At 46.8% G+C, this 27754-nt stretch overlaps 1 protein-coding gene across 1 annotated transcript in view; it reads left to right on the top strand.

Moving 5' to 3' along the window:
- Positions 1 to 3977: 3977 nt before the first annotated feature.
- NOS2 (nitric oxide synthase 2) overlaps positions 3978 to 27754 on the top strand; it is a 35021-nt gene continuing 11244 nt past the window's right edge. The window contains exons 1-16 of the mRNA XM_081173261.1: positions 3978 to 4058; positions 8547 to 8743; positions 12007 to 12082; positions 13510 to 13623; positions 14266 to 14414; positions 15368 to 15530; positions 16731 to 16822; positions 16907 to 17048; positions 18113 to 18252; positions 20159 to 20333; positions 21898 to 21999; positions 23517 to 23711; positions 24235 to 24317; positions 25459 to 25603; positions 26515 to 26619; positions 26716 to 26765. Coding sequence (XP_081029387.1) covers positions 8607 to 8743; positions 12007 to 12082; positions 13510 to 13623; positions 14266 to 14414; positions 15368 to 15530; positions 16731 to 16822; positions 16907 to 17048; positions 18113 to 18252; positions 20159 to 20333; positions 21898 to 21999; positions 23517 to 23711; positions 24235 to 24317; positions 25459 to 25603; positions 26515 to 26619; positions 26716 to 26765 — 1868 coding nt within the window. The 5' untranslated portion in view covers positions 3978 to 4058; positions 8547 to 8606. The remainder of the gene's footprint in view (positions 4059 to 8546; positions 8744 to 12006; positions 12083 to 13509; positions 13624 to 14265; positions 14415 to 15367; positions 15531 to 16730; positions 16823 to 16906; positions 17049 to 18112; positions 18253 to 20158; positions 20334 to 21897; positions 22000 to 23516; positions 23712 to 24234; positions 24318 to 25458; positions 25604 to 26514; positions 26620 to 26715; positions 26766 to 27754) is intronic.

The following is a 27754-nucleotide window of genomic DNA, read 5'->3' on the forward strand; positions in this document are numbered from 1 at the left end:
ACTTCTCCTGAGTAGACCCTCGAGACGCACACAGTGGGCAGATCCACTCCACACATTTAAAGCCCATCCAATGCACATGGCTTCCTGCAAAGAACCCTGGGAACTTTGGCTTGTTATGGGTGCTGGGAACTGGAGCTCCGTTGAGGGGGAAACTACAGTTCCCAGGATTCTTTGGGGCGGGTGGGAGTCATGAGCTTTGTCCCCCCCATATTTCCTCCCTCCCCCCACAGAACCCCCCACCCCACCCCCAACTTCCCTCAGTTCCAGTCTTTGATTTCTCTAAAAATGCTGTTTCCTGCATGTTACACAGTTGTATAGATCCTCAAACTATTTAGTGGATTATTATCAATAAAAAGTTTGTGAATGTTTATTCAAAGCCAGCCAAGGAGTCCAGTTCACTTTGTTGCGTCTTCAAATACTTTGTAAAAGGTTCCAATTCATCTTTAAAGTCCCAGTTATCCTTGTCCCGTAGCTTGTATGTCAGTTTTGCCAGTTCCATCAATTTTTCTTGCCATGATTCTTCAGCTGGGGTTTCTTCAGTCTTCCATCCTTGTGCTATTAAAACTCTCGTGGCCGTTGTCACATACATGAAGATGTTTTTCAGCTTTTTTGGCAGATCTTTCCCTGCAATCCCTAACAAAAATGCTTCAGGTTTTTTAGCAAATGTTAAATGGAGGAGTCATGAGCTTTGAATGCGGACTGAACGGGCTTTAAGTGTGTGGCGTGGATTTCCACTCATGGAGACCGTCACAGGCCTACCCCACCTCTCTGCTAACCCCATGCCAAGAGGAGTTGCTGAGGCCCTTTGAGTCTTTAGTCTTGCTTTCTCGACTCCTCCCCTTTCTCGAGATCCCACCAGAACTGTTCCATGCTGCAATCTCTTTTCCCAGGGGGAAGCGTGCCGATTTGCACAGAAGCTCTCTTGCGCTGGTAACGATCCAAGCTGTCTGATGAAGGGTTCTGCAATAAGAACATGGGTGGAGGAGCCAGAAGACTAAAAAAAGAAAGATGAACCCAGTTACTAAAGTTAGAACCAGACCCAAGAGTTTAGAAGGTCAGATTCGGGTTGGAGGCGTAAGGGCACTCCCTGTTTTAATGTGATTCTTTCCCACTGTCTGACTTGCAAATTAATGGTCCCCAGCCTCATCTGGTCACCTGCGACTAAGGATAGAAGGAGAAACAGCCTTTTATTGTTACTTCTATCATTGGATTAAACGTTCTATCAAATGTTTTTGACACTGTCTTTTTGCTTTGTTTTCTTTTTTAAAAAAAACACACCCAACAACATTATAATCAGTTTCGATCGATTAACTGACCCATCCTGTTTCAGAAATCAGCTTGGGGCAGTCTCTGGGCAGGCACACAAAGCTCTTGCTGTCCGAACACAATGCGTTCTCAGGAAATCTTTCATTAGGTGAGTGTTTGCATAATGAGTCAATGATTTCCGTGGATTCCTACAGGGGAATTTCTAATGCGTTCCCAACCTCGGAAGTTTTACCCCAAAATTATGAAAAACCCCAGGAAATACGTTGCAAAAGGCAAACAAGGAAGGGAGTTAGGGTAATATAGGTACAGTGGTACCTCGGGTTAAGTACTTAATTCGTTCCGGAGGTCCATTCTTAACCTGAAACTGTTCTTAGCCTGAAGCACCACTTTAGCTAATGGGGCCTCCCGCTGCCGCCACGCTGCCGGAGCACAATTTCTGTTCTCATCCTGAAGCAAAGTTCTTAACCCGAGGTACTATTTCTGGGTTAGGGGAGTCTGTAACCTGAAGCGTATGTAACCTGAAGCGTATGTAACCCGAGGTACAACTGTAATAACTTTCATTACGGAATGGCAGGATGAACCTGTCTCTCCCAGAACCAGGGCCGGCTCGGCCATAGGGCAAGGTGAAGCAGTTGCCTCGGGGCAGCAGGTTCAGGACCATTGGCGGAAGGGACAGATTTGGGCCCTCAAGGAACGCACAGCTCGCCACTTGTCGGCTCCTCCTCTGCCCGCCTTGTCGCTTCCACCTTCTCCCCATCCTCCTTTTCCTCCCCTTTTTCTTGACCTAGACATTGGGAGGGGGAGCAGCGGAGGAATAACTGAGGACGAGGGATTAGTCAACTCCAGCAGAGGGATGTAGGTATCAGTGGGGAAGAGGCAGAATTTCCCATCTTGCCTCAGAAGCAAAACTTACTGGGACCGACCTGCCCAGAGTGAGGGGGGGGGCCTTAATTCTCACAAAAGTCACAGATCTCAATCCCTGGATTTGCACCCCACTTGCTCATAGAGCTGGTCTAGCCCTCCATGTTATTTTCTGTCTTTTGAGTGTGGGTCTGTGGCACATTGTCTCACACTGGATAACGAAGGACTCTCTATAATTAAGGTGTGCATGTATGCTTAATGACAGTGTTGGCTGCCTACATGTATGTATAACCTTGCTGTCCGAATCAGCATCCGGAAGTCTCTTTATTTCCGTGCAATAAACCTACTTTTCTCTGCTTCCTGGTGTGATAAGTTCTTTATTAGGCATAAGGGTTAAAGAGACAGGATCCTTTTGAACAGGTGCACGTACTGACTCCATGCAAAAGGTTCTGGTCCTCTCAGAGCTGTACGTCGCATACGTGAGTGTGACGGACACACGTCTTTGTTCAGACGAATCCATCAAATCCGCTCTATCAAAAAACGGTAGGCGGCTGTCCTTCAAAATTCACACAAATCCAAATTTTGCAATGCACCTCTCCAGTCAAACAGCATTTGCAAAGATTGCACGTTAGGAGGAAAGCATGCATCAAAATGAAGATATTAGTGAAAATGACATGCAGAAATGTACTGTATTGGGGACAATTGCTTGCAAAAATGTGTACATACGAAAATGTGTTTCATAGGAGGACTTTGCACTCAGATACCAGAGATTTTTCAGGAGGATTTAAAGAATAGTAACCATTGGAAATGTGGAGATCTGAATTCATAATAGGAAAGATAAGAAACCAATAATGAATCGAAACCTGTCTGCTTCTCATGGCATGGACACAGTTGTTGTGGCATGGGGAACTCGAGAGACAATTCTTGCTGTGTGAGAACAGCGGCTAGTGGGGCATTTGTGCTTCTTCGTTTTCATCTGGGAAGTGATGGAGGATGCTTTGCAAAGCAGGCCAGGCAACCGAAAGAGAGAGAGAGAGACAGAGAGCTTTCCTAACTTATTTCAACTTTGCTTGAGAACTTAACAGCCGGCTTCTTACACACAGACTGCTGCACCAGTCTGCTTCATTTGTTGCGTATGCCCTTCCTAGGCTCACTTGTTCCAAAAATAGCATCAGGAGTGACCGTATTTCCTTATTTCACGATTCAGGGAAGTTTACATGGAGGGAGGATGGACTCACTCACTCACATGTTGGGTGGGTTGGGTGTGTGTGTGTCATCTGAAGCCGACCGGACAAATTTCTCTCCTGGCAATGCTCACCAAAATTGAGGGGTTTTCCTCTTTAATTTTATTTGTTTGTTATTGCTGCCACACTCATGTATTTCCCCCTTCTCAATTTGCATCTAGAAGGGTATAAAAATGCATTTTGCTTTGCAGGTTGTCTGGATTTCAGAGTTTAGTTTCAGGGTATCTGGAGATTAAAAAGAGAGAGACAGAGACAGAGACTCTTCGTTTGCAAAGACCTTCTCCCAAATGACTGGTTAAAACAAAAACAAACAAAAAAATCACTCAAGGTAAGACAATTCCTTTTTGCTGACAGCTCAGTGATTCTTCCAACTGGGGGAAAGGACTCTTTCATTCCAGCTTCGCCAGTAGGGAGAAATAGCTGAGTCTGTCCTCTTGCTGGATCGCTGCAGAAACTTTGCCACAGTCCGGTCTGCTGAGGATTTGGCATTAAGGCTGAGATTCAGGAAACCAAAGCTCTCTTTCTTTGGATGAGCACCGGGGAGAAAACGAGAGATGAGTGGAGCACAGTAAATCTGGCAGGGAAGATCTAGGGATTCCAGCTGCTCAAGACAGATGCCAGCCATCATATACTGATCCACAGGTATCCTGCGGAGATTTAACATAAAGAAGTCCCAGTTCAACAAAGGTAAATGATTTTTCAGCAGGAGAGATGGAAACAAAGAGCTAGCTTTATTGCTAAAATGAGAAAAGACGGGCAAAAGTGTGGCGTTTTGCTTGGGTTTTGTCCAAAGACCGCACATAGTCCTATTGGAATAAATTAATGTACAAACGGCTCCTAGATTGCAGTTATACTTAGCTTTTTTCAGTGAATAGGGATTGTTCATGGAAACTGAGGTGAGGGGTAAACACAAGCCTTTATTAGTGTGTGTGTGTGTGTGTGTGTGTGTGTGTGTGTGTGTATCTTTCACCTGAAGCTTGAGCAATGCTCATTCTAGTTAAACCGTAGAAACGTTGTTGAAATATTGTAAAACATCATCTTATCTCTTCGGGGTTTTTAAAAGGCAGTGGTGGGCCCGATCCTGCAAAAAACAAGGCTGCCACCCTAAGCCCAGTTTCTCTTGGCAGTAAACTCCACTGGACTCAAATGAGATTGACTTCTGCGCCTGCACAGTTCGGATTCTGTCTTACGCATTTGATTCCGATGCTTCCAGGGAAAGTTTACTACGCACTTTCCTTAATCGTAACCATCCAGTTGTAGTACATGGAATCTTGTAGTGTTAAGGGCACGTGTTTAGTGAATGATTGCTCTGGAGATGAGAGGAATACTTATTTTTGATGTATTTAAATTGTTTACAGAATGCCTGGGGGTGAAGTAGGCAACCCAGTCCTCTGTGCATATCTTCTTAGAAGTAATCCCTCTTCTGTGTTCAGTGGGGCTTCCTTGATTTCAGCATGGGTGGGGAACCTCAGGGCCCTCCAGACCTTTCTATCCGGCCCTCGGAATTCACCTCCAGCCACATTCCTCACTAACCCTACTTTGCACCTCTGACTTTGCATCTTTGAGCTGTAACAATGCCTCCCACTTGCCTGGGTGGAAGACAGTGATAGGGGTGGGAGTGTGGGTCAAGACTCTTGTGCAAAGGTAAAATTTGCATTTGTTGCCCTGCCCACTTTTGCCTCTGGCCCCACCCACTTCTGGCATGCAACCCTCCGAAAGTTGCCCAGAAGCGAATTCAGCCCTTGGAGTGGAGAAGGGCACCCTAACCCCTTTGGCTTAACACTGCAACCTGATTTTCTCAAGCTGAAGGTCTGAAATAAGCTCGCTTTTAGCTGCGCCATCACAGAGATAATCAGAGTTCATGGGCGTAGCCAAGATTTATGTTGGAGGGGAGAGAGCAGGACACCCACCTGTCATCCTCCTCTGCCTGGTTCCGTCTGTCAGATTCAGAATGAAATGTTTGAATTTGTTTCAAATTTTGATTGTTTTATATTACTTTTTGTGACCCCCAATGCTCAGAAAAATCTGTCAAAATCTCCAGTCATTTGAAAACTAGGAAGTTAAATTTAAAAAAATCAGGGCGTATATTTTGCAAAATTGCAAAGAATACGCCTTTTTCATTTCATTTTTAAAATCTAAACTAAAACAAGTTTTCTTGGATTTGCTGAAAACCTTATCAGCACTTCTTTCTCAGATTCCTCCTTTTCCAGTGCAGTTTTTATGTGCACACTCAGTAAGCAGAGCCCATGGAAATGCTCCCCTCAATGCAATCGTTTACCTTAGCCAGGTCTTTTACTCTCTGCAAAGTACTGAATGACTGCTCTGGTGGCTGAGCAAGAGAGATGAGCAGAGCCTTTTTTTGGTGGTAGAGCATTTTAATTTCAAATATTCAGATTATTCCTACTTTTAGTTAAGTATTTTTTTTTTTTATTTACTTGATTTAGGGTGGCAGACGAGGAAGAGCTATAGCTGAGCTGTTTGCATGCAGAAGGACCAAGGTTTAATCCTGAATGGCATCTCCAGGTTGGGCTGGGAAATATTATCTGCCTGAGACCTTTCAAAAGCTTCTGCCAGTCAGGGTAGACAAGACTGACCTAGATGGACCCATGATCTGACTGGGCAAAGGGCCGCTGGCTAGGTTTCCATGTTCTAATTTTCACTGTGTGTAAGGACTGAACACTCAAATAGGGCTATTGTCATTCCTGGATCTGTGACCCATTCATTTCCTTAAAGGTAAAGGGACCCCTGACCATTAGGTCCAGTTGTGGCCGACTCTGGGGTTGCGGCACTCATCTCGCTTTATTGGCATAGGGAGCTGGCGTACAGCTTCCGGGTCATGTGGCCAGCATGACTAAGCCGCTTCTGGCGAACCAGAGCAGCGCACGGAAACACTGTTTACCTTCCCACCGGAGTGATACCTATTTATCTACTTGCACTTTGACGTGCTTTCAAACTGCTAGGTTGGCAGGAGCTGGGACTGGGCAACAGGAGCTCACCCCATTGCGGGGATTTGAACCGCCGACCTTCTGATTGGCAAGTCCTAGGCTCTGTGGTTTAACCCACAGCGCCACCTGCGTCCCATTGATTTCCTTGGGTGAGCCTAAATTCTGGTGTTACGTGAGAGGGATAGAGAAAAAATACTCTTTCTTCATAACACACACACACACACACACTTTCCATTTTAATTAAGTTATCCAAAGTTAAAACAATTGCACTGCAAAAATAATTGCATGGCAAGCATTCTGTAATACATAATCTAAAGCCCTGTATAGGGAATGAGGAACCGATGGCCTTCTAGGGGTTGGACTACAACTCCCATTATTCCCAGCAGGATCAATGGTCAGGCATGATGGGAGCTGTAGTCCAGGAACCTTGAGAGGACTACAAGTTCCCCATCCCCACTCTAAAAACTAAGAAGGCACCAAACATTTGCTTTTATTTCTGTACCACTTAATAGATTAAAATATGTCTCTACAGAAAGCTGAAGCAACAACAGACAACTCAAACAACCAATATTACAAAAAAATTCAGTAATGTATAAAAAATTTACATTAACACAAAATTACTAATAAATATGAAACAAAACCAGTTCCTTCTCCTTTAGAAAAACCCTCTTCACCTCCTGGCTCTCACCCAGCATAGAAACCAACTTCTAGGGTCCGAGGGAGCTTCACCCTTCCCAATAAAATATTTGAGATGGCCCTCCCAAAAAAGTTGATGGGCATTGCCGTTCAAATGGTGTGCGTGCAGTGTGCCATGTGATCGATTATGCAGGGCAGGACTTGCCTGCCCCTCCCCAATATTTAATTCAAGTTGGCACCCCTGTCACCCAGAGTCTGGACAAACTCTCAGCTCCTCCACAAAAGTCTCACCTTGGGAAGAGTTCCTGCAAAAACCTGACATCACCGCAGTCTCTCACTCTAGACGTGTGTTTTATGGCTGCCACACACCTGGGATTAATACGCTGAAAATGGCGTCCTGGCAGAATTTTTAAAAACCGTTTAAAAGGCTGGATTTTCACTTCTTGAAACATGGCGACCTTATTTTATGCACAGATCCAAGGTTGGTGGAGCACCCACAGGCTGCCTCCAGCTGTGTCCCATTCAACAGCCACTTTCAGTACCCAAAATAAAAAAATTCCTTCCAGTAGCACCTTAAAGACCAACTAAGTTAGTTCTTGGTATGAGCTTTCGTGTGCATGCACACTTCTTCAGATACACTGAAACAGAAGTTGCCAGATCCTTCTATATAGTGAGAAGGTGGGGAGGGGTATTACTCAGAAGGGTGGTGGGAATGGGAGATTGGCAGATAGCTGAGATGAGCCTGTTGACGACTCTTAACGACTGCAATAGGTCTTACAGGAAAAGGCAAGGGGTGAGAAGGTGAGAAATGGCTTAGTCATGTATAATGAGATAAGAATCCAATGTCTTTGTTCAGACCAGGTCTCTCCATGGTTTTGAGTTTGGTAATGAGTTGCAATTCAGCAGCTTCTCTTTCCAGTCTATTTCTGAAATTCCTTTGTAGTAAAACAGCTACTTTGAGATCTTGTATAGAATGTCCTGGGAGATTGAAGTGTTCTCCTACTGGTTTCTCTGTTTTGTGATTCTTGATGTCAGATTTATGTCCGTTTATTCTTTGGCGTAAGGTTCGGCCTGTTTGTCCAATATAGAGAGCTGAAGGACACTGTTGGCATTTGATGGCATACACAATGTTAGACGATGAGCAATTAAATAGTCCCGAGATGGTATGTGTGATGTTGTTGGGGCCAGTAATGGTGTTGTCCGGGTGTATGTGGCAGCAAAGTTGGCATCTGGGTTTATTGCAGGCTCTGGTGCCAGTGTCCATGTTAAGTCTGGTTGTAGTATTATTGTGGGTTAGGAGTTGTTTAAGATTAGGTGGCTGTCTGTAGGCAATGAAAGGTCTTCCTCCCAGAGCTTGAGAAAGAGAACTGTCATTGTCCAGGAGAGGTTGTAGATCTCTGATGATGCGTTGTACTGTTTTAACTTGGGAGCTGTATGTGATGACTAGAGGTGTTCTGTTGTTTTCTTTTTTGGGTCTGTCTTGCAGCAAGTTTCCGTACTCAGTTCAATTCTTCTTTAAATTTATGTCTATTCTTTGCTTTTTAAAAAGGGCTATTCATTCATCTGAACTTCCTTGTATGTGTTTCCTTTGCAGACAGGAGTCTACCTTGCACAGAGCAGAGTTTGTGAGCTGTGGAACACACACACACCTGCTATGCAAAGGATGATGTGCCCCTTCCTTTTTAAGCCTCAAACCAGTAAGATTGAGTCCCAAGAAGGGAAGGATATCAACAACAACAATAACAACAACAGTAGCAGCAGCATGGAAAAAGCAACTGGGAACTTTCACAGGTGAGAGTGCTTCCTTCTCTCCTTCACTCATAACCACAGCAACTTCACCTGGCGAAACTGACAGGCAGTAGATCCAGGAGAGGCGAAAAAGGAAATTCCTCTTCCTGCGATGCAAAATCAGCATATGGATGTTACTGCTGTGTGATGGGCTACTGGCTCGGATTCTTTCAAAGGGAGTCAGATATATTCCCAAGTAGGGCCTGCGGTGCAAAATACAATGTTTAGGGCTCCAGCCAGCCACACCCTTTTCAGAACACTCCATGCCAGTCTGCCAGCCATGACCTTTTTCAAGACACTCCATTCCATTTCCTTGTCGTGGTTTACCTTGCTTCCGCAGTCAAGTCAGCATTCCCTGGCTATTGAGTATGCTCACTGAGCTCTTTGGGGCTGATGGCTATTTTGTTCTCAGCTTTCCCTATTCTTTTTTAAAAAAATACGTCTCCAAACCTGTAGATGCCACCTTCTTGTCCCTAGATAGTACTGTCCAGATGCATAAGGACCAGCAGTCAAGAGAACGGAATTCACTGTTGGTCTATATCAGAGTTGGCCAAAGTGGTGACTGCAGCCAGCCAGCATAAATAAATGAATAAATGCTAATAGAACCTCCATGCTCAATGGAAGTGTGCCTCTGAAAGCCAGGAGAAGTTGCCTGCGTGTGAGTTTTCTTAAAACATCTGATTGGCTGCCATGGGATGGAGGATACCAGACTCAATGGAGCCTCTTGGTCTGATCCACCAAGATGCTTGTCTATTTCCTTCCTTCTTGAAGAGTAGGAGCCAATGGTGGGGGAAAGCAAGTCCCAGGCAATGCCCAAGCAGAACTTCACAATAAACCTTGAGAAGAGCAGCTGTTTCTTTGGATCACACTGATGCAATGGGTACTTTTTATCTTTCTGACTCCTGCGCAGCGATGACATCAGACGAAGGTGATGCATCAGACAAAAGAGGGCTCCAAAGTGTGGCTGGCCGTTAAAGTTTGTAGAATCATAGAACTGTAGAGTTGGAAGGGACTCCAAGGGTCATCTAGTCCAACCCCCTGCAATGCAGGAAACTCAACTGAAGCATCCATGACAGATGGCCATCCAGTCTCTGCTTAAAAACTTCCAAGGAAGGAGAGCCCACAACCTCCGGAGGGAGACCGTTCCACTATCAAGCAGCTCTTAGTGTCAGAAAGTTTTTCCTGATGTTTCATTGGAGTCTCCTTTCTTGGAGCTTGCAGCCATGGGTTCGAGTCCTACCTTCCAGAGCAGGAGAAAACAAGTTTGTTCCCTCTTCCATGTGACAGCCCTTGAGATATTTGAAGATGGCTATCGTATCTCCTCTCAGTCTCCCCTTTTTCAGGCTAAACATAACCAGCTCCTTCAACCGTTCCTCATCAGGCTTGGCTTCCAGACCCTCGATCTCTTTGTGTGTGTTTGCCAACACAACTGGCTCTCTAATTTGTCAGCAAACGCATCCACCAAGCGGATCTCTTATCATAGGAGTCACCCACCCCAACTTAAGGACAGAAGGATGCATCAATTTTGGTTCTCCCAATTTCTCCTACATTGGGGATTGAACCTGGGTCCTTCTATATGCCAAGCAGCTGCCCAGCCGCTGAGCTACAGGCAGCCCTTCCATAAATAGTCTCCTGATCCCCAGCCAGCATCAAAGTGAAAAGGAAGAGAGAAGAGTTCAGGAGTCATCATTATACAGGAAACCAATTCTATGCAGGAAATCCAGTTATTTTCCTAACGAGCTGTCAGTCCTCACTTCTTTTCAGAAGCTTTCCTCCAGCGAATTCCCCAAAGCAGCCAGTTCTGTCCAGCACTTTCCCTCCCTTTGTTTTGCTGCTATAACTAGCCTGCTGCAAGATTATATTTGAAGCTGGTTGACGTGGGCTCTTTGTTTTACTCCTTGGGTGGCTCCTGATCACAGCCAGCACCCCCTGGGAATCTCCTGCTTAAACTTCCCAATTTAACCCAAGCTTGGGAACCTTTCCCTGTTTACCAAAGTGGTATAGTACCAGCCTTGGCCATCTCAGAATCCTCCCAACGCAGTGTTCTTCTCGCTTGATTCCTTTTGCAAATTTGCAAGATGCTTTACAGCCTGAGGCCACGGAAGCAAGACCCAATACAAATGTTTGGGGTAGGGCCATAGCCCAGAGACAGAGAACTTGCTCTGCAATTAGAAGGTTCGATCCCCAATGGCACCTCCAAAGAGTGCTTGGGATGCCCTCTGTCTTCAACCCTTTGCTGCCAGTCAGTGTGGACAGTACTGAGCTGGATGGACTCTACGGTCTGACTTGGTAAAGGTAAAGGGACCCCTGATCATTAGGTCCAGTCATGGCCAACTCTGGGGTTGCAGCACTCATCTCGCTTTATTGGCCGAGGGAGCCGGCGTACAGCTTCCGGGTCATGTGGCCAGCATGACTAAGCCGCTTCTGGCGAACCAGAACAGCGCACGGAAACACCATTTATCTTCCCGCTGGAGCGGTACCTATTGATCTACTTGCACTTTGACGTGCTTTCGAACTGCTAGGTTGGCAGGTGCAGGGACCGAGCAATGGGAGCTCACCCCGTCATGGGGATTCGAACCGCCAACCTTCTGATCAGCAAGCCCTAGGCTCTGTGGTTTAACCCACAGCGCCACCTAAATTCTAAAAACGACTAAAGCTGAATTCCGGAAAGCAATAGCTGTTCCCATACCCTCCAACGTTTCCCCAATGAAAACAGGGACGTCCTAAGGAAAAGCGGGACATTCTGGGATCAAATCAGAAACCGGGACGGCTTCTGTAAATCTGGGACTGCCCCTGGAGAACAGGGACACTGGGAGGATCTGTGTTCCTACAGATGTACAATTAATATACCATAAATGACTGGGCCACACCCCGGGGGAAGCCTAAACAAAACAGTCTTCGATAGATGCCTAACTATCAGACACTTAGCGCCTGCCTGATTTCAGCAGGTAACTAATTCCAGAGGGTTGGAGCTGCAATGCTAAAAGCCTAGTTTCTAGTGCATACTACCACTAATAATAATTTTATTATTTATACCTCACTCATCTGTTTGGTTGCCCCAGCCACTCTTGGTGGCTTCCAACATATATAAAAACCTTCAGATATCTTCTAAAAAAACAGATATTCTGAACTACAAAGCAGTCAGGACTTCTGGGCAGGACTGTTTTCCAGTATATCTGAGCCAAGATGCCAAGATACTAAAGGCTGGCTTTTAGCGACATTCCCCCCCATCCCTGACTCTTATCAATTCCTCCTTGTTCTTACAGCCTGGCAAAACGAGAAGTCGCCTCGTTAAATGGTCTAAGCAAGAAACCTGACGTGATCACTGTAACGGCAAGAGAGGTGAGTTTAAATTTGGGGTGCCCTTATTCCAAAGGGCGTAAGACGTTACAGCCTCGATGCCCTATGTAGGGTGATTTGGGGGATATGATGCATAGAGTGTCTGACTAGGATTTGAGTGGCCCAGGTTCTCATTCCTGCTGGGCAGAGAAGCCCAAGGAGAGACCCACTTTCGCTTAGCCTAAACAACCTCGCAGGGCTGTTTTGAGGATAACACGGGAGGCATGAGCCAAGTATGCTAGCTTTTTGGGGAGTCAGGCTGTTGCTCAGTGGGAGAGCGCATGGCTTGGGCTCAAACTCTGGCTTGGATTGGGAAATTCCTTTCCCTAAAACCCTGCAGAGCCTCTGCCAGCCAGTGTAGACTCTTCTGAGCTAGATAGACCAATGATCTTGTTCAGTAGAAGGCAATTTAGAAAAAATACAGTTGCAGAGTCAGAAGGGACCCCAACCCGCGCAATGCAGGAATCTCAACGAAAGCATCCATGACAGCGGGCTTCTAGGATATGTTTCCTTTGGAAAGAGGTCACTGGGAACTAAGCAGCATTTTGTGATTGGTTTTTCACATACAGGTTGAGCACAGGGGGAGATTCACAGCACCAGTCACCCAAAAGACACCCTAAACTCTTCCAGAGCTTGGGCTGGTCACGCACACCTAAGCTAACCTACCTCACAGGGTTGTTGTGAGGATAAAATGGGGGAGAACCATATGCTCCCACTTCATCTTCATTCAAGAGCTCCTTGATATCTCCATCAGTGGAGCATGAGACTCTTAATCTCAGGGTTGTGGGTTCAAGCCCCACGTTGGGCATATAGATTCCCGCATTGCAGGGGGTTGGACTAGATGACCCTTGTGGTCCCTTCCAACTCTGCAATTCTGCTTCCATCTCCTTGGAGGAAAGTTGGGATGTAAATTAAATAAGTATATAAAGGTAAAGGGATCCCTGACCATTAGGTCCAGTCGTGACCGACTCTGGGGTTGCGGTGCTCAACTCGCTTTATTGGCCGAGGGAGCCGGCATACAGCTTCTGGGTCATGTGGCCAGGATGACTGAGCCGCTTCTGGCGAACCAGAGCAATGCACGGAAATGCCGTTGTTTACCTTCCCACTGGAGTGGTACCTATTTATCTACTTGCACTTTGACGTGCTTTCGAACTGCTAGGTTGGCAGGAGCAGGGACCGAGCAACGGGAGCTCACCCCGTCGTGGGGATTCGAACTGCCGACCTTCTGATCGGCAAGTCCTAGGCTCTGTGGTTTAACCCACAGCGCCACCCGCGTCCCTCAAATAAGTATATACATCAGTACATTTAGCTCTCTCTTCCTCTCGCTCCGCTGCCTTTCCTTTCCTGACTCTCACTTCAACTCGTCAAGCTCCTTTCTTTAAAAGCATGGCACCGTAATTTATTTTGTTTTTGCTTCCTTTCCTACACAGAAACATTCCCCAAATGGTACTAAGCAAACGTCCCGGTGCCCGAGGCATTTAAACATCAAAAACTGGGAAACTGGGAGCAGCCTTCAAGATGCATTGCACTACCAGGCCAAAGAGGTAACACGATAGAGAGCTATATGGATTTTTTGTGGGTGCTCATTCCTCCTGAGGGCCAGGGAAACCAATGCAACCTAGGGCTACATTGTCAGCAGTGGGCAGGGCTAAAGCCCAAAGTGGGTGGAGCCCAGAGCCCACCCCCACTTTGCCTGTCTGTCACTCAAGCATCCATTAGGCTGCTTTCTTGTGCTATGCGACAGGTGCAAAGCCTTGCTCCAGAGATTGGTAACACAACAGGTGGGAGAGCCTTGGCTGGGTCACTTTGCGTTGGGGATGGGTTCGAGTGGAGACTCCTATCCCAGTAGGGGCAATGGGGCAGTGCCCCACCTCTCTCAGTCTGCCCTCGGCTAGCCCACACATGCCTCACTTAGAGCCAGTCCAGGGGGTTCATGGCCCTGTCTATCAGCTTCTCCAGGAGGCAGAATGGAATGACATGAAATCGCTTTGGAGAGGGACTTGGCTGGTTTGAATTCTGAAAGGGAGCCCTTCACATGTTGTGGCAGAATGTGCCTCTTGTTCTTTAAGCATGGGAATTGTAATGTTGCAGATGTACCCGGGATGCCCACAGCTTCCCTCCACACTGCCGGCCATGAGTTTTATCCACCTGTTTCTCTCTCCCTCTTGCTGTTATGTTCGCTTCAGGTTCTTCACTGCAGGACCAAGGTGTGCCAGGGATCTGTCATGAACCCCAAAGGTTTGGTCAGAGGTCCCCGCAACGGGCTCACCCCGAGAGATGAATTATTACCTCAAGCAATAGAGTTCATCAACCTGTTTTACAAATCCTTTAAAGAGTGAGTGGTTTTTGTTGTTTTCGTTCTTTGATCCCGCCTTTCCATTGTTCATTCACAAGGATTTGTGCTCCCAAACGTCTTGTGGAACTTATATGCAGTCCCACTTTCAAAGCTCAAACTGCATCACTACTAGTCGCTGGACACCCCATAGCTCCCTGCTCAAATCCTTAACTTTTTATGCCACAAATGTTCTGCTTTATTTTATTTTAGTCCCGCTTTTGTTGCGCCGTCACACAAAAGTGCCCCACCAGAGGGCAATAATAATTTGCTAACTTAACATACCACTTCTATAGAACTGCCCTGATACCATCACACAAAAACCAAAACAAATCATCATCAAAAAAGGATGTCTGGAGTATTTGCTTCGTCTTTGCTGAACCCCTGATCTATTTTGTGTTTGAGGAATGTTATTAATGACTGGTAGTTCCTCAAAGCTGGTGGGAGGAGATGAACCCAGGTTTTCTTACTGGTTCCCAAGGCTGAGCTTTCAGTCATCTTTCCTGCTCCCAATTATCTCCATGAGTGATCCAGGTGGCTTTAAAAAATAATAATGAAAATCTGGAGTAATTTAAATTGACCATCTCCCTTCCACCAATTAATTTTTATGAAAGCAATTTCTAATATCCAAGATCATTCTCATGCCCTGCTGATTGCTTCTGAGTCATTCCCCCCCCCCCAAATTAAAGCTAACAAGCTTCTTCTTTCATGGTGTCTTTTGCTGTAATGAATATTGGCAGCCATCAAAGAAAACCATGAAAGTTCAGAGTCCCAGATTCACTTCCCAGTTTGGGATGAGGGGAGGGGGAGTCCTCTCGTCTCTGGGGTCTTTCCTGGAGAATTCCTCTTTGCACCCAGCTGCATATGGCTATTCTTGCCCTCTCCTCTTTGAATTACATCAGCTCAAAGTGTTGCTGTTCATTGTTTGCTGTTTCCTCTCCCATTCCACCTGCCAGGCCCAGAATAGAAAAGCACCTTGCGCGCCTTGAAACTGTGGCCCAAGAGATAGAAACAACAGGAACCTACCAGATGACTGGGGAAGAGCTCATCTTTGCCACCAAGCAGGCCTGGAGAAATGCTCCCAGGTGCATTGGGAGAATCCAGTGGTCCAATTTAAAGGTGACTGGTTTGTCTGCAGTCCTGGGCTGGTGCGCATTGGGACTGGCGGGGTGGAAGGCAGGCAGGGCCTAATAATTCCTGCTGAGTTCTTCCAGGGCAGCAATGAGACAAGGGTGGCTGGAGGAAGCTGGAAGTCACCTGGTCTGCCCCCAGGACTGGCTGCATGTCGTCTGGCTGAGGGCAGATTGTGTTCGCGCGAGGCAGCTGCTATTCCAATTTCTTCCTCTACTTACTTGCATACAGCTGACAGTGACAAATACACAACCAACGAGCAGGCCAATTTGCAATATAAAAGGCAAAACAGTTGCAGTTATCGCTGGCGGTGTTGATAACACATTAAAGTCTAAGAGTAGGTTCTGAAGGACTGCCGTCACCCGTATCAACGTGGTTTAACAATCTACCCCTCTTCCCAGGGAACTCCGGGATTTGTAACTCTGTGAGGGGGGAAAGGGGTCTCCTCACAAGTCTCAGCACCCATAGCAAACTACAGTTCCCGGGGTTCTATGCGGAAAGACATGAGTAGATATTATACCACTCAGCCATCCCAATGTAAGCAGAGCATCCTGCAATTACAGAAATCATCCTGGCTTCAGATCTGTCCCTAAAATGTCCTGTTTTTTGGTCCAGCGCTCTGGCATGAGTCAGCTGGTTCCTGTAAGAGCTCAGGATGGAAAAAAAGAGCATCCCAATTTGTATCACCCAGATGTTGGAGGGCATGACCTATAAGAGTGCTTTTAAATGCACAGACGTGGCCTTATAGGTCATGAGAGCCAGTGTGGTGTAGTGGTTAAGAGCGGTAGTCTCGTAATCTGGTGAACCGGGTTCGCGTCTCTGCTCCTCCACATGAAGCTGCTGGGTGACCTTGGGCCAGTCACACTTCTCTGAAGTCTCTCAGCCTCACTCACCTCACAGAGTGTTTGTTGTGGGGGAGGAAGGGAAAGGAGAACGTTAGCCGCTTTGAGACTCCTTCGGGTAGTGATGAAGCGGGATATCAAATCCAAACTCCTCCTCCTCCTCCTCCTCCTCCTCTTCTTCTTCTTCTTCTTCTTCTTCTTCTTCTTCTTCTTCTTCTTCTTCTTCTTCTTCTTCTTCTCCTTCGTCTCCTCTAAGGCTGCCACCATCTGCCTTTCATTGCCTTCTGAATTGTGTTGGAAAGCTAATTGATTTTGGTCATTGTTCCCAAATGTTGTTGCCTTTTAGGTCTTTGATGCCCGCAGCTGTACAACTGCCAAGGAGATGTTTCAGCACATCTGCCGCCATTTGGAGTATTCCACCAACGGAGGGAATATAAGGTATGAGCTCTTTTTCCTTTTGTCCCGCTTGGGTCCTTAAGAAATTAAGGAGCTGGTTGGCATTCACTCTGTCTCTTGCAACAGATCTGCCATCACTGTCTTTCCCCAGAGGACGGATGGGATGCATGACTTCCGGATATGGAACAGCCAACTCATCCGATACGCTGGGTACCCAATGCCAGATGGCTCCATTGTGGGCGACCCAGCCAATGTGGAGTTCACACAGGTATGCGGGGAGAAACCAGGCACCACCAAAATACTGAAACAATAGCTGTCTATTAGCCTTTTGACAAAGCTGGCAGTGATCTTGGAAGACAGCTTGCAGCAGACAGTCACTTCCTATTAACGGCTACTTAAAAAAAAAATAATTAAGCAATTTCAACATAACAAATTATCAAATCATATAATCATATGTTATTTCCCCCCTTCCACCCCCCCCACAAGGACTTCCCTCAGCTCCTCTCTCTGATTTCTCTGTACATATTATTCTCTGCATGTTATAAAATTATACATATCCTTGCGTTGTCTATCTATCATGTTATCAACCAATAAATTTGTGTATGTTTATTCAGAACCTGCCATGGAGTCCAGTTCATTTTGTTGCCTTTTTAGATAATTTGTTAAAAGTTCCCATTCTTCCTTAAAGTCACAGTTGTCCTTGTCCCTCAGTTTGTATGTCAATTTAGCCAGTTCTGGATAGCTCATCAATTTTTCTTGCCACTGTTCTTTCGTTGGGATTTCCTCATTCTTCCATCCTTGTGCTATCAAGACTCTTGCCGCTGTTGTTCTTCCTATTAATGGCTACTGATGGCTGTCTTCTGCTTCCACTGAGATTCAGTACTGAGGGCCTTCTGGTGGTTCCCTCACTGTGAAAAGCGAGAGAAAATCAGGCAGAGGGTCTTCTTGGTAGCTGCACCCACCCTGGGGAACGCCCTCCTATCAGATGTCAAACCTATAAGCAACTATTTGACATCTGAAGGCAGCCCTGTATAGGGAAGTTTTTAATGTTTGATGTTTTGTTTTGTCCCTTTATATTTTGTGGGAAGATGCCCAGAGTGGCTGGAGTAATAAGTCATAAATTGTTCTTGTTAAACTGGAGTCTGCCCTGCTGGTCATTGGCTCTGGCGCCACCTACTGTTGGCCTCCTGCATTCCACCCCACCACTCTCATTTTGAGTCAGGCACTGCTGGCTCTTCAGGAGCATCCAAGGAGTTAAGTCTCTCCTTTTTTGCTTTGGCCAGAAGAGGGGGAAACAAACCCAGCTCACCTCCTTTCTTTTGCTTCTCTCAGCTGTGCATCCAGCTTGGTTGGAAGCCCAAGTATGGCCGCTTTGATGTGGTTCCACTGATCCTCCAAGCTGATGGCCAAGACCCGGAACTGTTTGAGCTGCCGCCAGAGCTTGTCCTTGAAGTATCTATGGAACATCCCACGTAAGTGCCTTGGCTTCAGATGACAGCGGCCGGGACCTGCTCTTGACGGGCGGGCAGGCCGTTGGTGAAGAGAGGCTATTATTTGGGGCTTCGTGTGCTTTTGCCGGAGCAAAATTACATTGAATAACGGTGCTTCCAGGCTGTTTCCATTTGGGGGGCGGAATCCCACAATTTCAGGATGCCCCAATAGAGTTGGTTGGGAGGTCTTGTGCAAGAAACCCACTTCCCTGAAATATCAGACTTTTTGGAATAAATAAATAAGAAAATGCACATGAAAGTGTCGGTTGACCTTTGATTTAACTCAACATCATTTAACCTCCACACAAACAATTCAGAAGGAAAGTTTAATAAGCAATGGAAGCACCCTCGGATTGACATGTCTTCCCAAATATATTTTCTTCTGCTGCAAGTCTTGGGGTTCTCCTGAGCTTGCTGTCACCTCCCTTTTGCACATAGTTGCAGAGGAATCTGCCTTATATGGAGCCAATATACATCTAGCTCATTATTGTCTACCCTGGCTGGAAGCAATTCCTCCAGGTTTTCAGGCAAGGGTTTCTTCCAGCTGTATCTGGAAATGCCAGAGGTTGGATCTGGGACCTTTGCGTGGCGAGTTCCCGCCTCCCACCAGTAGAAATAGAAGACACGAGACACAATAATTAAGGTTAATGGGCAAAAATTAAGGTAAAGGGACCCCTGATCATTACGTCCAGTCGTGACTGACTCTGGGGTTGCGGCGCTCATTTCGCTTTACAGGCCGAGGGAGCCGGCGTCTGTCCGCAGACAGTTTTTCCAGGTCATGTGGCCAACATGACTAAGCCGCTTCTGGCAAAACCAGAGCAGCACACGGAAACACCGTTTACCTTCCCGCCGGAGCGGTACCTATTTATCTACTTGCACTTCGTGCTTTCGAACTGCTAGGTTGGCAGGAGCAGGGACCGAGCAACGGGAGCTCACCCCGTTGCGGGGATTTGAACCGCCGACCTTCTGATTGGCAAGTCCTAGGCTCTGTGGTAGAGCATGACAAAGCCACCGACCTAGGGAGGAGGTGGTGTTGCGGGATGCGCCACCCGCATCCCTGGGCAAAAATTGGCCACAACTTTATTGGTTACAGGTGATGAGCGGTATTGGCTTAGGCATTGGTGCTAATCAACTATCAGGCTTCAGACTGTCTGTCTGAGAGGCCGGGAAGGGTTAACACCAGCAGGGGGAGCTCTGCTGATGCACATCAACTAGGCACTCCCCCGGGGTCACCACTCAGGGGCGTGCCTTGGGCCCTGGCCTCCATAGGCTTCAGACGGGGCCATGCCCCCCAGAGTCCTTTACCGGACTACCCTTCGCAACCGGGGGAGGTGATGGCGCTCCTTCCCCCCATTCATCTACATAACAATACCCCGACCAATGCCTAACCGCCAAACCTTGGAAGTTGTGACGATTTGCTACGAGGTAGGCGAAAAAACCAAATGGCCCGTGCCAATTTGCCAAGTGGAAAAATTCCTACCAGGCCCCTTGACGGCGACCAACCAAAGTCCAGGAGAAACTTTAAAGGGAGGGTAGGTGGGAAATCCCCCAGCTGATCAGCGGCAAAGAGGAAGTTCCTCTGCCGCGTTTGCCTTAAATGCGGCAAGCCACGCCCCCTGAGCCAGCCGATAGGCTGGCCAGGGGATGATGCAGCAGAGGATTCCCCCTGTACGCGCGGGGCTGGGAGCCAGCCTCCGCGCGGGTGTTGGGGGCGGAAAGCCCGCAACACCACCTCCTCCCTAGGTCGGAAGTGGCTTTGTCATGCTCTACCACTGAGTTATGGGCCATCCCAATGGATGGTGCTGTGTTGGCCACATAAACCACAGCACTGACTTCTGAGCATCCATATGGAGTGGTGGAATTTCGTTTGGTTTCCCTTCCCCCCCAGATACGAATGGTTTAAAGAACTGGACCTGAAATGGTACACCGTTCCTGCTGTCTCAAACATGCTCCTTGAGTGTGGAGGACTGGAGTTCACAGCTTGCCCTTTCAATGGTTGGTACATGGGGACTGAGATCGGGGTACGAGACTTCTGCGATGCACAGCGCTACAATATCCTTCAGGTACTCTCTTTTTAAAATAATAATAATAAAGTGATTTGAGCGGCAGCACATTCCTAACTGATATCTGACTGACTCATATTCCTCCTTCCCTTTCCCATGCCTCACCACCCACCCCCAAATGCTTGGTTTTTTTGCTTTTCAAATAGGTCCCTGTATCCAAAGAACTTCCAATCTGCTTCCGCTTCAGAATGAAATGCTGTTAAGCACATGCACCCTGATCAATAGAGAGTGCATTATTGTCAGGGCTGGAGTCAACAAAGCAATAATTCATCCGAGGCCAGCAAAGATACAGTGGTACCTCGGGTTAAGAACTTAATTTGTGCTGGAGGTCCATTCTTAACCTGAAACTGTTCTTAACCTGAAGCAACACTTTAGCTAATGGGGCCTCCTGCTGCCGCTGCACGATTTCTGTTCTCATCCTGAAGCAAAGTTCTTACCCCGAGGTACTATTTCTGGGTTAGCGGAGTCTGTAACCTGAAGCGTCTGTAACCCAAGGTACCACTGTAATGCTTTGTTCAAGGAAACAACCACAGCTCAGGCCTAGTGGCCTCAGCAACTCTTCTCAGTGTGTCTTGCCTCGATGATGCAGTTGCCAGGACTGAAGTTCCCCACCTTCCCAGGGCCTATTAGAACTCCTCCTCTCCAAGGCCTTTCCCACGCAGTCTCAGGCTGCTTCTGTACATGACCACCCTCTGTCCATTTCATTTCTCTGTGCTACCCAGGGGGCTTAGGTAGTGGGCCATGGTGGAGATGATGGGGCTCCCAGGACGATCACCAGTGGTCAGGTGGATGTTGACTCCAGGCAGCCTGCCCAGGTGCCATTGATGAGGAACGCACCCACGTCACTCTCAACTATCCAGAGGCCCGTTCCCACTTGAGGAAGTCTGAGACGAGCCTGTCCCTCTGCAGTGGCGAGTCGCGGCTGCACTCTGCGCAGAGGCTGAAAGAAACCACCTTGATGCCAAGCCAAACCACTGATTGGCTGATGGACGCATTCTTGTAAACATCGTCTGGTTGGCGAACTGCGTCATAAAGTTTGGATAAGTGCAGATTCGGAAGGATAGCTGCCTTTCGGTTTGCACATTGTTTAACGTTGTTAAATGCACGTTGTGCATTTGATCAATTTGGCTTCCAGTGAGACCTGAACCAAATTTCTCCTCCATCTCTATGGGCAGCCCTATAGAGGGCTACTGTGCGGACATTGCTAAGGACTCATCTTGTTCAGTTTGCACTGGAGGAAAGAGCAGCCCCTCCCCTTCAGCAGTTGAAATGTTAGCGAACATTCTGTAGCACTACAGCATTTCTGTAACTGGGTGGTGGTAGTTCACAGCAGCCTTTCCCAGCTTGGTGGCCTCCAGACTCCAACTCCCATCACCCTCTGCCAGCAAAACCAATTGTTGGGAATTGTGAGTTGTTGTCTAAAGCATCTGGTGGGTGCCATCTTGGCATAGGGCTGCTCTTAGATGGTCTATTGGCCCACTGACAAGGCCTCTGGTGTGTTGTTGAGGGTCCTTGAAGTCCAGAAGGTAGCATTGTTCTTTCTTCATCTCTTCCTTCTTTGTAGGATGTAGGGAGGCGGATGGGCCTGGAAACGAACAAGCTCTCTTCCCTGTGGAAAGACAAAGCTGTGATAGAAGTAAATGTGGCCGTGCTGCATAGCTTTCAGGTGAGTGGGAGCAGAGGGAGAGGAGGGGAACGGCTGTAGCTCAGTGGGTAGAGTCCAGGCTTTGCACACAGAAGGTCCGAGGTTCAATCTCAGACAATCTCCATCTTCAAAAGAGCAGGTGGGGGGGGGGCACTATTCCTGAGACCTTGGAGAGCCCAGCCAGTCAGATCAGGTTATACTAGGCAAAATGGACAACTGGTCTGGCCAAGTCTAAGGCAGCATCCTATTTAGGGAGGGGTTGTGGCTCAGGTGCAGAACATCTGCCTTGCATGTCAATGGTCCCAGATTCAGTCTCCAGCAACAGATATCTTTACAGGCAGTTGTGCAAAGTTAGCAGATTTGAGGAAGTGGTGTTTGTGCCTACCTGGTACCTGTGCTGAGTCGGCTCTCAGCTGCCTCACTGGTCCATAACCTCTCCCTGTAAGCAAATCCAGATGAATGTTCAACAAGTAGCCAACATTGCCTAAAGTAGGGCTGCCATACGTCTGGATTCATTTTGCGAAAAAAGCTCAACAACTCTTGTGTCCGGATTTTTACTTTTTGAAATACGGCAACCCTACATAAAGTCTGCAGACTGTATGGGCAAACAAATCAGGATGAATGCTCAATAAGCAGGTTGTTTAGAAGTAGGAATAAGCCCTTGTTTTCTGCTCTGCCCTGTATTAGTCTCACGCTGCACTGCTTCCACTCTGCTGCAATTCATCTCCCTCCCCAAAAAGTTGTTCGTGATTACATAAGTTACACAATTTACATAAATTAATTGCATAAGTTGTGTCATTACATAAGCTATGTAATTTAGCCGCAGCTATGTCATTTATGAAAGGACGCAGGTGGTGCTGTGGGTTAAACCACAGAGCCTAAGACTTGTCGATCAGAAGGTCGGCGGTTCGAATCCCTGCGACGGGGTGAGCTCCCGTTGCTCAGTCCCTGCTCCTGCCAACCTAGCAGTTCGAAAGCACGTCAAAGTGCAAGTAGATAAATAGGTACCGCTCCGGTGGGAAGGTAAACAGCGTTTCCGTGCGCTGCTCTGGTTCGCCAGAAGAGGCTTATTCACGCTGGCCACATGACCTGGAAGTTGTATGCTGGCTCCCTCGGCCAATAAAGCGAGATGAGCGCCGCAACCCCAGAGTCAGCCACAACTGGACCTAATGGTCAGGGGTCCTTTTACCTATGTCATTTATGTAAACAATGATGTAATTTATGTGATTATTGACGTACATTACATTGTCGTTTCATTATTCTATCCCATTTGTTTCAGTGCAATGGAAATGTAATGCAAATTGGGTGTCTGTGTGTGTGTGTGTGTGTGTGTGTGTGTAATCAGTTACATATCATTGGCAGACTGGAAGCAACAGCAGTGAATAATACTGACAGTATTTGCAAGATTGATTTCCATTCCAGAAGTGGGATGAATAAGCAAACTTCATCAATTTCCGCTCCTGTTTCCCGCTTTCACGGGAATTCTCTGACGTCCCTCTCTTAGAAGTGACTAGTGAGAGCTTGTGTGTTTCTTCCAGAAACAAAATGTCACCATCATGGACCATCACTCTGCTGCCGAGTCGTTCATGAAATACATGCAGAACGAGTACCGGATTCGAGGAGGGTGCCCAGCTGACTGGGTTTGGCTGGTGCCTCCCATCTCAGGCAGCCTTACACCTGTGTTCCACCAGGAGATGCTGAACTACATCCTCTCCCCTTTCTATTATTACCAGGTGAGCAAAACAATCTCAGCTCTAAGCCGCCAGGGGTGGGGCCTTACTTGGGGGTTTCCCATAGGGGCATCTGGTTGGACCCGAACCCATAGATTTAAATTACAATAAGGAAGATTATGACTAAATATTGGGGATAGCTTTCTGGCGGTAAGAGCTGTTCAACAGCAGAATGGGCTCCCTCAGAAGGTGGTGGACGCTCCTTCATTGGAGGTTCATTGAACAGAGGTTGGGTGGCCATCAGTCAGAGATTCTTTAGCTATGATTTCTTCATTGCAAAGGGTCCCTTGGGATCCCTTCCAACTCTACAATTCTCTGAGTCTAGGATCCAATCACTGACCTCTCCTGTTTCATCTGCCCCATACCTGATGTCCTATATGATAGATAGGGCTTGGCCAAAATGGCCAGAGGTCTCCTACCAGGGTTGTTGTTGTTGTTGGTTCATATTTTTTACGTTTATTTGTCACCTTCTGTGGAAAGCCAGCCCAACGTCCTCTTAAAATATCCAACTTTCTCCCCGCTTAAGGTAGATGCATGGAAAACGCACGTCTGGAAAGACGAGGGGCGCAAGCCACGGAAAAGAGAGATAAGATTCCGCATCTGGGCCAAGTATGTTTCCAGGAGAAAAGTTGTTGCCATTTCTGCGGTGTGTAGGTAGTTTTGGAGAGCGCCCCCGATGCATTGAAAGAACGTGTTTCGGCAGTCACAGGAACAAGCTTCGTTCCCATCCTGCACACCCAGTTATGTCCACTGTCTGCACATTCAAAGTGGGGTGGATGTGTAGCTAACTTTACACTCCCCTTTTTGAAAGGCTTTTTGCTCCAAGTCTGGTGTAAAACTAAGGACATGCCAGAATGGAAGGCAGCGTAGGCCTTGAAGTTGTCCCTCAAGGGTTAACAGCCTTTCCTCATCTATTATGTTATGCCATGATAACACAGAGGCGGTTTTTCCCCAGTGGTAGCATCAGTGTTGTGGAATTTCTCCCCTGCTGAAGCGCAGAAAGCCCCATCAGTATTGGCATTCCACCAGCTCTTGAAAACACACCTATTTAGACTAGTATTTTCCTGATCACCTGACTCTCCTGCTTTGATGGTTATTTCAACTTTAACTCTTTAACAGGCTTGCATCCAACTCAGAGTAGACCCATTGAAAGTAACAGACCCAAGTTCTTCATGTTCATTATTTTCAACGGGTCTGCTCCAAGTAATACTAGCATTGGACACCAGCCCGGGTTTCTTTATAATATATCTTTTAATTACGGGTGCTTTTAATGTCGTTGTTTTGCTGTGTGTTGTAATTATGGGCAGCTGTGTTTTTAGAATGGGCTTGATTCTTGCTGTGTTGCGGTTGGCTTTTACAGTCGTACCTTGGAAGTCGAACGGAACCCTTTCCGGAAGTCCTTTCGACTTCCAAAACGTTCAACTTCCAAAGCGCGGCTTCTGATTGGCTGCAGGAAACTCCTGCTGCCAATCGGAAGCTGCGGAAGCCCCATCGGATGTTCGGCTTCCAAAAGAACGTTCGGAAACTGGAAAAGTCACTTCCGGGTTCCGATCGTCCGGGAGCCAAAACGTTCGAGAACTAGGCTGTTCAAAAAACAAGGTACGGCTGTGTTCGCTCATGAAACTTCTTGAAATGAAAGATGGCACATAAATCCTATTGACGTTATTCATTATAATATTATTTATTAATTAGAATGATTAATCATTAATGAATTAAATCGACAAGTCATCTATCGCTCCTCATTTCCCAGGGCTGTGCTTTTTGCATCGTCGCTCATGCGGAGAGCCACAGCGGGCAGGATCAAAGCGACTGTCCTCTACGCGACGGAAACAGGAAGATCAGAAACGCTGGCGCGGAACCTTGGTGACCTCTTCAACTGTGCTTTCAACACCAGGGTAAGAGGCTCCTTGGGATAGCTCAGTCAGCAGAGCATGAGACTCTCAACCTCAGGATTGTGGGTTTGAGCCCCACGTTGGGCAAAAATATCTCTGTATTCCAGGGGGGTTCAGCTAGATGGCCCTTGTGGTGCCTTCCAACTTTACAGTTCTATGACCTTTAATATATTTTCCCTGTGAGGGGAGAGTAGCGTTATAACTACATCAGAATGTAAGAAAAGGCCCTGCTTGGTTTGGCCAATGGCCGATCTAGTCCAGCATCCTGTTCTCCCAGTGGCTGAACTGTGGGAAACCAGCAAGCAAGATTTGACCACAAGAGCATTCTCCCCTCCTGGGGGTTCCCAGCAACTACTGGTGCAGGAGAAATGTGATTCAGTTGGCATTTAAAGGTGAACCTACCTCTGTCACCTGAGATCAAGTGTGTCCTGCTCTACCAATGGAGCTCTCCCAGCTTGGTATGACTGACTATAGCTTTCCCTCGGTCCTGTATACCTGAAGGAGCATCTCCACCCCCATCATTCTGCCCAGAGACTGAGGTCCAGCTCCGAGGGCCTTCTGGTGGTTCCCTCACTGTGAGAAGTGAGGTTACAGGGAACCAGGCAGAGGGCCTTCTTGGTAGTGGCACCTGCCCTGTGGAACGCCCTCCCACCAGATGTCAAGGCAATAAACAACTATTTTACTTTTAAAAGACAACTGAAGGCGGCCCTGTTTAGGGAAGTTTTTAATGTCTGGCGCTGTATTGTTTTTAATATTTGATTGGAAGCCGCCAAGAGTGGCTGGGTATAAATAATAAATTATATTATTATTATTATTATTATTATTATTATTATTATTATTATTCCCTACACAAAACCTTGCCCCTTTTCTCCAACCTCCCCGCAGCTGCTTATAAATCCAACTTCCTTTTCTAGGTTATCTGCATGGATGACTACGATCCAAAGGATCTGGAGAAGGAAGCCCTCCTCCTGGTGGTCACCAGCACTTTTGGAAATGGAGACGCACCCAGCAACGGAAAAGTAACTTTTCATGGCCACGAGGCAAAATGAATTTCCAGTGTGAGGGAGGTTATCAATGCAATGTTAATGGTGTCTCCTGTTTTGTTTTTGCCACAGACGCTGCAGAACACGCTGCTGTCTATGAAACAACTGAGCAACAGATTCAGGTAACTGTTTTTTGGCTGGGGTTGTGCAGCTCTCAACTTGCACGTAACAATACTGTTAGGTTTCTGAACTTCTGGCCTTTCTGGTCTGAGATCATGCTTTGCCGTCTGGTTCTATGAGGAGTGTAGGAAGCTGCCTTATTCTGAGTGAGACCGCTGGCCCATCTAGACTAGTATTGTCGACACTGAGTGGCAGCAGCTGTCAGAAGTTTCAGATCAGGGTCTCTGTCACTCAGCAACACCCCTTTTGCTTGCTGCTCTTGTATTGTTCATTTTAAGAAAATGTTTTTAGTTATTAGGGTTGCAACTTTTATTAACCTGATAGTTGAATACATTTAAAAAAACCCTTTTGATTGACTAAAAGGGTGTCCCCAATTATATAAAAGATTGGTAAATCCTTTAAAAAATTGCTTGCATGGAACACTAAACCGTGCCTGGCTTTTATGTAACATTAAACCCCCCTCCCTTCTCTTCTTCCGGTATGGCTCTAATAAGGTGATCAAATGCCTCTGCTTTCATTTTAGATTAAACACAGTTTAACATTGTGTCCAAACTCAAAACTGTGGGTTTAACTATGGTTTGCTGAAAAAAGCACTCATGAAACAATGGTTTGACGTTGGCATTTTCCCAACAAACCATAAGATCAGTGACACTTTGGTTTGGACGTTGCTGGGGGAGATGGAGGGAGCGCATTATTCTGTGGTTTACGGTGACTTGTCCTCTTAACACTATGCTGTGTGTTAGATCCAAGCTGTTTTGATGTCTGTACATCATCCAAAAACAAAAGTTGTTGCTTTTTGTGTGAAAGAATGTGAAACCTATGCACATTTAATTCGTTATTGGAGCAATCAACTAAAATGTACAATTAATCAAGCTTTCTTTAGTTAGTTGAAAACCCTGTTAATCGTACAAGTGGTGTAATACCTGGGTGTTCCTGCAGGACTGGGTCCATGAACTCTGAAAATTTCCCTTCCTTGTCTGGATGGAGGATA

This window comes from Podarcis bocagei (assembly GCF_964188305.1).
Source record: "Podarcis bocagei genome assembly, chromosome: 15".
Lineage (NCBI taxonomy): Eukaryota > Metazoa > Chordata > Lepidosauria > Squamata > Lacertidae > Podarcis > Podarcis bocagei.